The sequence below is a fragment of the Opisthocomus hoazin genome, chromosome 3 (genome assembly GCF_030867145.1).
Source record: "Opisthocomus hoazin isolate bOpiHoa1 chromosome 3, bOpiHoa1.hap1, whole genome shotgun sequence".
Classification (NCBI taxonomy): domain Eukaryota; kingdom Metazoa; phylum Chordata; class Aves; order Opisthocomiformes; family Opisthocomidae; genus Opisthocomus; species Opisthocomus hoazin.
The window spans coordinates 17,887,568-17,900,311 of record NC_134416.1 but is presented as its reverse complement, the minus strand read 5'-3'; the positions used below and the strand labels follow the sequence as shown (position 1 = coordinate 17,900,311).

The 12,744-nt window shown below is 40.1% G+C and overlaps 1 protein-coding gene across 5 annotated transcripts in view; it reads right to left on the bottom strand.

Moving 5' to 3' along the window:
• Positions 1-5,953: 5,953 nt before the first annotated feature.
• Positions 5,954-12,744, bottom strand: part of TRPS1 (transcriptional repressor GATA binding 1) — a 217,320-nt gene continuing 210,529 nt past the window's right edge. For all 5 annotated transcript variants that reach the window (XM_075415657.1, XM_075415662.1, XM_075415660.1 and 2 more), the window contains one exon: positions 5,954-12,141. In XM_075415657.1, coding sequence (XP_075271772.1) covers positions 11,080-12,141 — 1,062 coding nt within the window. In that variant the 3' untranslated portion in view covers positions 5,954-11,079. The remainder of the gene's footprint in view (positions 12,142-12,744) is intronic.

Sequence of the window (12,744 nt, the reverse complement as noted above, 5' to 3'; positions counted from 1 at the left end):
AGAATGATCGAGTGCATCTTCAAAGACAAGATTTAGATGATTTGTTAAGAAGCTGCATATAGATTTTTTTTTTTCTTTTACTAAATAATTAAGTTCGTTTAGGATTTGTTTGTAGAGTGGCTTCCATGAAAGAGCTAGTAAGAATGTGGCCCCATCTGGAGTACTGTGTCCAGTTCTGGGCTCCCCAGTTCAAGAAAGATGAAGAGCTACTGGAGAGAGTCCAGCGGAGGGCTACAAGGATGATGAGGGGACTGGAACATCTCCCCTACGAGGAGAGGCTGAGGGAGCTGGGCTTGTTCAGCCTGAAGAAGAGAAGGCTGTGAGGAGACCTAATAAATGCTTATAAATATCTGAAGGGTGGGTGTCAGGAGGATGGGGCCAAGCTCTTTTCAGTGGTGCCCAGTGACAGGACAAGGGGCAATGGGCACAAACTGAAGCACAGGAAGTTCCAGCTGAACATGAGGAAGAATTTCTTCCCTCTGAGGGTGACGGAGCACTGGAACAGGCTGCCCAGGGAGGTGGTGGAGTCTCCTTCTCTGGAGATATTCAAGACCCGCCTGGACAAGGTCCTGTGCAGCCTGCTGTAGGTGACCCTGCTTCGGCAGGAGGGCTGGACTAGATGACCCACAGAGGTCCCTTCCAACCCCTACTATTCTGTGATTCTGTGATTTTATGTGCATTTAAATGTGGAACACAGACATAGATTGGGATTTTCTACTGTCAACCCAAAATCTTCCTAGAATGGGAGTTGAAATAAAAGTTCCTAAGTTCTAAGTAAAGCTCACTAAAAATGTGTTGAAATAAGTCCTTTTTGAGAAAAGATGTTTTCGCAACCGCACTGAAGCATTTTGTATGAAAAAAAAAAAAATCTTTGCTCTTTTCTGGGCAACAAAACCTGGATTGTTTCAAAAGTGCTGGTAATTATAACAGCTTGGAATGGATGGCCATGTTCTGTTCTATGAAACTGGAAGCATGGGAATGTTCATTACTGTTGTTTCTTTTTTTGTTTCACTAGAAGCTGAAGATTTGCCCACAAAATTTATAATGTAAGACAACAGAAAATAGGAATATGATCTATTTGATCAAGTGCAGACATCTATTATGTACGTATTGTATAGCTTTGTCTACAGCTGAGCTAAATAATAACAAGGCCATCCCCCACCCAGTACCAGGAAACATTTCCCCCTTCCTAAACTTGATGTCTGTATATAAGAGTCTAAAAGTGCTTCTTTCTTTAAAGCTTACCTAGTCAAACACAGCAGATATTGCAGATACTGAAAATCAGGTAAAGCTGCCCCAGCCACCCTCAGTGGACAAGGGGAATGAGTAAATAGAGGCAATGACAATGTTAGTAAATCAAAAATGGTCACGGCAGACACTGGCAAACAGTTTTGCTTGTAAACTGACTACCCCCCAAAACGTGCCCACACACTGAAGCAGCATGAGAGCTGGCTCACGATGTATCCCGTGGCTCTTGGTGCTTGGTGCTTCCTGCTGGAAAACTGTCCCCAAGGGAACGGGTACAAGTAACACAGACCCACTCAAGCCCCTTCCCCTAAGAACGGTTTCTTCTGTGCCAGCTACCCAGCTGTGCCTGGGACCTGGTTGGAAGTGTGTAGCTGGCCCCAGCCAAAGTGCGCCAGGGACCACTCTAGCCACTAAACCTTACGAACAGTCATTATCCAATGCCTGTGAATATTCCCAGCCTGATTTACAGCTAATATAGAAGTTAGCCAGAGTCGTGCTGACGAGTATGATAGTGATGTCAGTGCACCAGCAGTTTAGCATGTTATCTTTAATTAATGTAGAGGTTAATGTACAATTACCAAGGATTTATTGCAGTGAGTTATTATGGAAATGTAAATAGATGGAAGAGCCTTTGTGCTCCAGTTGAAAGCCATCTGTTTAACAGGGGGTATTTTGTACTTGCATCCAGCTCTGCCCTCAAAGGCCTGTGTATTAGAGAGCTCCTTGATATGCTCCACCAATTCCATCTACAGATGTGCTTCAATTTTTGTTGGCCTTTGTCTCCAATTGCTCCCTGCTGTATACACAATGCTCATAAGGGAGAAACATAAATTGACTAAATTTGTGAATATTTATAATCACAAAATTATCTAGGCTAAAAGGGATCTCTGGAGATCATCCAGTCTGGACCCCTCCAGTGGGTGGCTATGAACATGTAATAAGCTCCTGCTCTGAACGTTTGACCGACTCTGTAGGAAGATGAGGATCATAATGTGTATTTACAGTTGGGTGTCCGAAGTGCACAATGTGAATGTCACCCTTAGGGAACATCAACTTTTGAGAAATCACCTAACATTTCTCAAAGGCTTCCACATATCATACTTTCATACTCTGAAATCTATTCCCTGTTTTATCAGATTCTATCAGGGAAGAAAACACTCTCATTACAAGGGAAAGAAAATACTATCATTTTGCTTTGCAACAATTTTTCATAGCATAAGTAAGCGGTAAGAAAATATGTAACTCCCTTCCTTGAAATGATAATTTAGGAAGCTTTCCTAATCCATTTTTTATGCCCCTTTATTGTCTTGTTTTCTTAAAAGAATGCCACGGTGAGAAAGAGAGCTAGATTTATGTTGGGACTTCGCTTTTTGTACTACAAACTACAAAAGAAATATTCTGCTCAGAAATAAGGCCAGAGCAACTGTCTTGCCTTTGCGAAACAAGGTGTTAACCTTGGTCTTTCTGTAGCAGATTCAGCCACTGTCTTTACACAGTGCAGCAACAGAAGTTCAGGGTTTTTTTAAATGTATGTCTTTTCTGTTCTTTTGAACGGCCATATTATTTATCTGGCCAACTCTAATGACATGGTATCAGTGCTGATGGAGCAGTTTGGAGGTAAGTGACAGAACTGTCACTGTGTCCGTCTCACCAGTAACTGTCAATTCCACAGCAGCATTTGGAAGTGAATCAGACACTTCCACTGACATTTTAACCACAATGTGTGAAAGACACTTCTATTCCTTTGGATGTGCAGGAGACACTTTCATTTACAGAAAGGACCCACTGACATCCGTGTTGTGCTGCACACAAGGATTAGTCAGCCTCTTCAGGAAATTCAAGGGAAGCTGGTGTCAGTACAAACTCTGCCTCCGTCAGGTTTCAGCTGTCCCAACTGTCTCGCGTAATTGCCCATCATGGTTAAACTTCCAGTATGGACACATAAACGGAACACTTTGACTGACATTCTGCTGTTTCATTGATTTTATATCCCCACCCACTGCCAACACAATTTTATAAAGACTGTGTCAAAATGAAAGTTACTTTTCCATGATTCATAAATAAAGAAGGTTGTAAGATAACTATCCTGTTTCTTCTACGGAGTGCAATATTGAAAGCACCCTGCTTCCCCTTCATACAGAATGAAGCACACTGCTTATTCATTCTGTCCATTTTCTTCTGCATCAACACCTCTTCCCACATTATTTTTTTTTTTTACTTAACTTTGTGCAGTTATAAATCTTTTTTGATGAGGGTTAGGACCTGCTGCCAGCTGATAGATTAACTTTTGTGTTCCAGGCCTTGCTGTACCTGGGACAGTAGAATTCTGACCTATGCCAAGATATGGCAGTAGTAAAATCTAAATTGGAAATAATCAAGGACATTGCTGCTAGAACAAGAAGACCCCAGATACTTGGCACAAACTTCAACCTTATAATCGCACATAAAGACCTGATAACAATGTCAGTATGCACTTATATGAGCTGCTTACATGTGGAGCTGCTGTTATAAGAGGAAAGCATTAACACTGTAAGTAGGCTATACAAATAGTAGAACCACAAAGGAAAATTTGAGGTCATCAGTGCCTACAATTATGAGCTTACATAAGTATATGGAAACAGAGTGCTATATTAAACACTGTTTTTAACTCTGATTAAAGACAGACTGCACTGGTCAGCGATAATTTTATAACAAGAACGTAAATTTGGATTAAGTCTTGTTATCCTCAAAAGATGGTCTTAAAACAGGTGAAAATGTTTGATTGTTTAACTCTCTCTGTACATACATATATAAAAAAATCTCTCTATGTATGCATATGTATGTATATGTATATGTACATGTATCTCTCTGTATTTATAGTTTATATATACATTCTTACAAAGAATCATAGAATCATAGAATGCTTTGGGTTGGAAGGGACCTTTAGAGGTCATCTAGCCCAACCCCCCTGCAGTGAGCAATGACATCTTCAAATAGACCAGGCTGCCCAGAGCCCCATCCAACCTGGCCTTGACTGTTTCCAGGATGGGGCCTCCACTACTTCTCTGGGCAACTTGCTGCAGTGTTTCACCACCCTTATCGTAAAAAATTTCTTCCTTCTATCTAGTCTAAATCTACCCTCCCTTAGTTTAAAACCATTACTCCTTGTCCTATTGTAACAAGCCCTGCTGAAGATATTTTCCTCATCTTTCCTATACAGAGTATCTGTGTGTGTATATAGTCTTACCCAATGCTTACTTACAAATATCTGAAGGGTGGGTGTCAGGAGGATGGGGCCAAGCTCTTTTCAGTAGTGCCCAGCGACAGGACAAGGGGCAATGGGCACAAACTGAAGCACAGGAAGTTCCAGCTGAACATGAGGAAGAATTTCTTCCCTCTGAGGGTGACGGAGCACTGGAACAGGCTGCCCAGGGAGGTTGTGGAGTCTCCTTCTCTGGAGATATTCAAGACCCGCCTGGACAAGGTCCTGTGCAGGCTGCTGTAGGTGACCCTGCTTTGGCAGGAGGGTTGGACTAGATGACCCACAGAGGTCCCTTCCAACCCCTACCATTCTGTGATTCTGTGATTCTGTGATATGGACTAGCTTTTGCACACAGGATCTTTTTCAGCATGGATAAAGATTAAGCATAAAGTGGATGTCTCCAAAACTGGTCCCCCCTGCATTTGAAAGCCTTTTTTTTCTTTTTTTTTTTTTCTTTATTACAGTTATTATTTTTACTAATCTCAGGAAAATAAAAAGAAACTGAAAATGCACAGGGTCTGCATCTGAATTCACTGGAAGAATGATTGCAGGGGGAAGTTATTTCTGGCATGGTGATTTTAAAATCAAGCTCTAGAACGTTTGTACTCTAACATTATAAACTGATTTTACCATTTTGTATTACTTTAAAATAGTATTTTGTATGAGAGTGAGCAGTCTCTCAACCATGGAGATGAGACAAAACCTATGACGGAAGGAAATTACAGCATAATGGAAACGATGGCCAGGAGCCATACCACCTTTAGTTATGAGCTCATCCCAACAGAAATGCCAAGCTGAGATGATTTGGTCAGCCTTTGATTCAGGATCTCTGAGGAAACCTCTGAGGTTGCCAGAGGAAGCGGTGGTGAAAACGTTGTAGGTGGTAGGCTCCGTTCTTGAGTCACCATTGGGTCAATAACCTGTGTGAGGGTAGCGAGCCGGATTTCCTGGAGAGTTGGCATGATGTGAAACCGTGGTCCTGAGTATCAGGGATTATTTCAAGACCACCTCGGACTCGGTGTGAAAGGCAGAACTGGTAACCCTGGGGTACTAATCACATTTCAGTATCGGCCTTTCTCACACAATTTGTCAAAATATTCCAATATTTGCTCCTCCTTGGGGCAGCAAAATAAAACCAGTAATGTAATGCCAGGCTGCTGGACTATTCAAAAAAGTTCATATCCCACTGAAACAGACTTTCACTCTAAATGCTGTCATTAACATGCATGAGTTTTGGATCACATCTAGAGTCTTTAATATGGGACTGCAATACGGCTAACCTGTTTTTGAACGAGCTCCTCTCTTCCCATGCATTTACTGTTTGGGCAATTCTGCCTTCGCCTTTCAGCCATAATCACCAGCCGTTACTCACAGAAGCCATCAGGCCCCGTCGTGCTCTCAGAGCAGCTCAGCTCCAGATTGTTTTCCTCCCCAATCCCGCTACGGTATAGTGACACTATGACAATACATTCTCCCCAGAAACAATGACATGAATCTGCTTTATAACTGGTGGTAAAACTTTATTATTCAAGTTTAGATGTAACAGACATCTTTGCTGCCTGAAGATTGTTTGCATAAGAAATACACCAAGAACATGTTTGTGAGTAGAAATGAACATGCACTATGAAAACCAAAAAACAAAACAAAACAAAACAAAAAACCCAAAACAAAACAAAAAACACATCCATGTGTTGTAAGGACAAACATTAAGAGCCAACATTCTAGAGTCAAATCAGGACTACAAGTTTAATGATGGTTTTTAGCAACATGAAGTCATTCTTTATGAAGTACTTTTTTTTCTTTTTCTTTTTTTTCTTTTCCTGCTGGTGAATTTTCTATAAGCTAATTTTACAATGGCATTTTGAGATGTTTCCTTTTCTCCTGTTCTGCTTCTACATACAGCTCAGAGGCCAAAATGATAGGAATAGAAAACTGTGGTTGCTGTCACAATGTTTATTCTAAGAATTTTACTTTACTAAGTGTGCTCAAAAACTAAATGAAACTGGTATTTATCTGGCTGACAGCCACTAAATCATTGTCTTTTATCCTCTTAAAAAGAGGTACATGGGGGTATATCTCATTACTACATAGGTAGCATCTCACCAACTGCCAGCTTTCCAGAGCTGGCTGAATAAACGAAATTGTGAGGAAGAGGGTAGGGAGGAATGCTATCCTGGGATGAGGAAATTATGTAAATCATTCTACTTGGCCCATCTTCACTTTAAAGAAAAGTTTAGAAGGGATTTTTCACTTATCTATCACATTTGGGATACGCTGACATATCGCTCACTATTCTTTGCCAAGTATAACTGTCTCCACAGAAGCAGAAGGAAATATATCTACCCTTCTGGCTGAACAGAAGTGAACTTCTAATCTCTTTGGCTTTTCCTGACCAGTATTAGGAATTAGCATGTTAAGTCAGCCAAGAAAAATCAATACAGGAGCAAGAATGGGAATATATTTAGACATCCTGGGCAACGAGCAGATGGTAGACAACATCCTTAGCACATAAAGTAGTTGTGACTGCAAAGCAACACTGTCCAATCTGAAGATGGACTTGAAAGTCCATCCCTGAACTGAGAACTCATCCACGGTTGCCAAATCAGGTCTCCCCATTGCACAACCACTACGTTTCAGCATTGTATGCAATTGGCATCAATCACTTTGGTCCTGCTGCCTCTCTAACTGCAAAACCAATCTCTCACCCACAGCGTGCCTCAACTTTTTGAGACATATCTATGTTCTCTCTCTCTAAAGCTGTCACATTGTGCCTTTTTTTTAGGCAAAACCAAGATACAAGTATTCATTGTTGTGTCCGTGTCGTCCCCTCCCCTTTCTGGATGGTCCATGAAAAATTAAGGGGGAAGCTTCACCAGCACAGTGCCAATTAGGTGCAAAACCTCTTTTGGAAAGAACTCTTGAGTTTAGCACCTGTTAATGGAAACGTTGTTCCTGTTCTGCAATCTGACTAACGACAGGCACCACAAATCCTCTGGTTTTGAACCATCTACTGATTTTGTGGTCCAATTTGAGATACATTTCAAGATTTGAAGCTACTGTTCCTTAGTAAGAGAAGCACACCACCTTGGAGACACTGACAAGTTGAGAACAACAAACGATTCTTCGAGACTTTAATTTTTAGTGCTGTAAATTGATCAAAATGCAGTGGGTGCAGTAATTACTTGTGTGTACTAACACCGGTTTCTACCTGAGAGTTATTAAACTAGATTATTCTTTTTGAATATCAGGATTTATTTTTATTTTGATTAATATCCATTGTGAGGGGGTCTGGAAGAGGGATGGAGTCACCTCTTTGTTACAAAACAAAACTGTGCTCCCCCCACCCCAATCAAAGAGAACAGGTTATGGAAAAATCCCATTTCTTGCAAAGCAGAAATCTTAGAACATCTCAATATGTCATGGCAAGAACAACGAACTTTTTTTCAAATTTTATTTGCACCATCTAGGTGTGCAATATTAATATTCAAAAATCTCTCTTGTTCTTTGCACTCATAAGATTTCATTTCTCCTCATCCCCAAAGCCTGATATGTGTATTTCCTGTTATTGGCCTCTGCTTCTGAGTTTAGCAAGAGGTGTTATGAAGTACAGGGTGGTGCTCAAGTCTTACAATGCGCATGTCCCCCATAAAATATTTTGCCATGAAGATGCAGCTTCCATCAATTAAGAAGCCACTGGAACTTGCAGGTCTTAGAAGAAGTAAGTCAAACCAGTAACTACTGATAACCGGCAGCCAGCTACCTCTGAAGCCGATAAAATCACTGCTTAGTGAGTCTAACATGTTTCTTGGAAAAGCTGAAAAGGACACACACTGGACCCTGACGTAATAAAACGAGGGCAATCTATTTCAGTCTCCACAGAAAAAAAGAAACAAAAAAATACCCAACAAAAATAAATCCACAAAAACCAAGTCAGAACTTATTATCGGAGAACAAAGGTAAAAAAACAACCAGACTTTGTCCGGCACTGGTATCAAGCAGGAGATTCATCTAAAACGTAGAAGAAGAAGAATGTGGCCCAATATCCTTTGCTAACCTAGAACACTATTGAAGGGTTATAGAACTCAACCGTGAATAGATTGAGTGGGACTTTCCATATGCTGCTCACCAGTATAGAAGTAATAGGTGGAGCAGGAAGGAATGCAAGCCTAATGCTGAACAATAGCCTGTCTGCCTAATAAAATCGGAGAAACTGTGCAATAATGTTTCATCTGTGAGAAAATGCAATACCCAAAATACTGCCAAGGTCAGCAAGACTTGTGGTGATCAGCTGTGTAAGTGCTTCTCATGCATGTTGATGTTCATTGCCGGCTGGTTTAGGCACATTATTTTTCAAAAGACTATCAAAGTGCTGAATGTTTAGGCCAGCTCCTCCCCGGTTTTCCTTTTGTCAACCCCTATAAGACGTTTCCTATCACCTCTCCTTTTATCTTCCACCTCCCTGTCTATCTGGTTAAGTATCTTATAAGTGCACCAAATTCTAGAAGGGAGAGTGGTGAGATTCAGGTAAGTTAAATACAAGAACTTTTTTTTTTTTTAAGATGCTTTAGTTTTAATTACATGAAAATCTGAGAAAGGCGGCATGTAAGTGAGATCAGAATAGGACCCTTTACATATAATCTCAAGTGAGGACTTAGTCCAGAAATATTTTTATAGAACATTTTAAAAAATAAAATGCATGAATGGAGAAATAAAAGACAACATAATATCAGAAAGACATTTTAAACTTCATTCGCTGCAACATTCATGAACCAGCTGAGCTACACCTGTCATCCAACCATAAGGAACTAAGACCCTGCACTGCGAAAAAGAAACAAACCCAAACAAAACAAAAAAGCAACTGCGTAATATTGTAAAAATGGAGTGCAATGCTACTACAGAATGCAATAAAACATCAGCGCTGCATCGTCAAACAGCACTTATCAAAATAATTTCTGAAATGTTTCTTCTGAAACACAGACAAAGCAATAAAAAGAGGATATATGTTTATCATTTTAAGCATAACAATGTGAGTTAAGAGCTTAAGAATACAAAAGTACTTGGAATGAATAGTGCTACCCTTTTTTTCCTAAGTAGGCATAAAAATATTTTCATTTCCTTCTTGTTTTTCCATACCATTAATATCAACAAATTTCATTCATTTCATGTTATCGTTTACAACTTTAATGCACACACACAGAAAAAAAGATACCTACTGCAATAGAAATAGTTGCTTCATTACCTTGTTTGCTACATTTGCAAATGTAAACAGCGAGGCAGAGCCAGAACTGACTCTAATGCATGATGGAATATCTTTGTTGCATACGTACACTGTAGAAAATAATTATTCAATATGTCAGGCACCATTATTTGAAATGTAATACATTAATATTTACTAGAAAAATAAGGTTTTTTCTATTTGTTCTCCCAACTTCTTTAATGAAATAAGTTAATCTGACAGTGCATCCAGTAGCTTGTAATATCTTCTACATCCCTGTGGCAAAATAATAAACTACTGGTTGGGACACTATAATGAAAATGATTAAAGTCAGTTCTTGTACACCCTTGTAGCAAGCATGGAGGCTCGTCTAACAGCACCTTTAACCAATTATTTAATATTTAGTTATTTAGCCCTATTTCCCTGAGCAGTTATGCTGAGGAGCTTTCCCTTCATGGATAGTTTTTACAAAGCTTTAAGTATTAAAAAGTACTATGAAGACATTTAATGCTACTTAGCAAAAGCTGGTATAAGTCTACTGAAGGGATTGACTGGTATGTATAGCAATGTTAAGCCTGTGGAGAAATAACCTTAGACTTTAAGGTTTAGAAATGTAATATATTAAAAATATATTAAAATAAAATACAGCAGGTTACCTTGTTCTATGCAAATTAAACCCGGAGTGTGGCTTCTGTATTAGAGACTTCACTTGCACAAAATGGGTTTTCCTAGACTAAAGTGTGCCAGAAAGACTGTAGTGATAATGGTAGCTAAAAATCAGCTGAGTCTGAGAAACATCTAGATGAAATTGCTGCCAAAGCTTTGAGGACAAAGTGATCATAAGGCATGTTGTAGGGCAGAAATTAGCCCAAATTAAAGAAAAGAAAATGACCTTTTAACATCTGTATATATAACAAGTCTAGTTCTTATATACAATGTGCATATGTTCACTATACCCCTGCAGCAGTATATACATATACACATCTTTGCACTCTTGCCAGTTATGTCTCTTACACAATAGCAAAGGTATTAATTGTCTGGTAAAGTTTTCTCAAGGTTATTTATTTGCCATGATTCACTGCATTCTGGCTAGCTTTGGTGGGCCATGTCCCATATAATCATCTTCTCCCCCTTCTGGCCACCATCCAACTGTTCTTTTTTTCTTGGTAACCCACTCATTTAAAAGGAAAAAAATAAAAAAAAAAAGGGGAAAAAAAAAAGAAGAAAAAGGGGAAAAAAAAAGAACAAGGGATTTGATATTGGATAAGGCATGCTCTCTATATGAAGTGCTTTATAGGTCTTCACAAGACATTACAAGCTATTGAATTCCCATCAAGGAAACCTATTTCTGTTTAATTGTGCTAAGTGCTAAGGTTTACTCTTTAGGTTTTCCATTCTTTTCAGCTTGTGCATTGTTCCTGTGTAGGCCCCTCTGGATGTGAGTTGTGAAGTCATACTTGTCCGTGCAAAGATGCTGGCATATGCTGCACTGGAAAGGTCCACTGTCACCATGGCAACTCATATGCAAAGCATACATCACTTCATCCAGAAAGACAATGCCACAGTGCACACACTTGGTAGAAAGTTCGTCTTGAGTACTTCTATCAACTTTCTCTGTTTTTACTACATTCAAGGGACCTTCATTTTTTACATTTGGTGGTGCCTTACTCTTTTCCTTGGAGGCACCATTTGCAGTTGGCCCAGGTCTGGAATGCTTTATCGCCAAATCTAGAGGAATGTCATTGTCTGATCCGACAGCTGAAAAATGAGGAGGCAGATTAAAGGTGGGATAAGGCACATAGTTTTGGCAAGGATTTGGTAGGCCAGGCACATGACTCAAGTAGTGTGGATTCCCAGGAACAGACAGCTTATATTTACTCCAGAATCTCAGCCAGTCAGCTTCACTCTGAAAGTCATTGTGTACAAATGGAAGTCCAAAAAGTGGGTACTGGTATTTTTCAATAGGGCTTCCAGGTGGTGAATAGTTTGGGTGTTTCGCAGGTCTCATGTACTTCTCTATCGGGCTGCCTCTCTCTGAGCTTCCTTTCCCTTCTGATATCGATGAACTGTTTCCTGGGTCTCCAGTACTTTCCTGAGGACTTTTTATCTGAATGTGCAAAGGTTGCATCCTTTTGTGAATATCCAGAGTTTGGCTGACCAATATTGGCTGCTGAGCAGAATGGCTTTTAGTCAATGAACCTGGGGCCTCATATTTACTGAGGCTAGGAAGTTGAATTTCTCTCTGATGACCTTCAGGTAAATGATCCTCTGACCTCCTCTCTAAGGGGCTTCCATTGACTTGTTCCTCACTGCTACCCCTCTGCTGTTTGTTTAGCTGCTCAGCTTGAAGTGCCTCTGGGTTAAGGCGCTTTCTTGTTCGTCTCCTAATGATCTGCTCACCATTGTTCTGCTTAATGATGTTTAAAGGCCTTGGAGTCTGCATGGAACACACACATAATGAACAAAAGGAAAAAAGAAAGACACATTAAACACATCCGCGAGACTACGCTCATGCAAATTTATCTTTTCTTTTGTGAACTGATATATTGTAAGTTTTATGGGAATGACCAAATTTCAACTCAAATGCTGGTTCCTGGCCCCTCATGCTAAAAGTAAACTATGAATTGGTTTGTTTTATCAAACTAAGTCAATCGCCTTAGACATACTATACCTGTTTATTTAAAAAGGCATGAAGTATCCAAGCTGTCAAAGCATTTATTACCCCTCACTCCTGAAAAATTCCAGAGAAGACATGCTGAAAGCATGTGCTGAGAGCTGGGGAGGAGGTGGGAGATGCATGGCCCTATGCACTAGCGTTAATCTACGCACCATGTCACCAGAGCTGGTACCAGACAGGGGTTTGCACCGATCACACTATTACAAACACGGGGTGACACTTACCTTGTTACCCATCCCCCTTTGACACAGATACAATATGGAAGCAAATGGATGGCTTGCTGACCACCACTGCTGTCACCCAGCAAAAGAGCTGCAGGTCCACTGCGGTGGTGAATGGGAGATGGTGGCTGGAAAGAGGCTA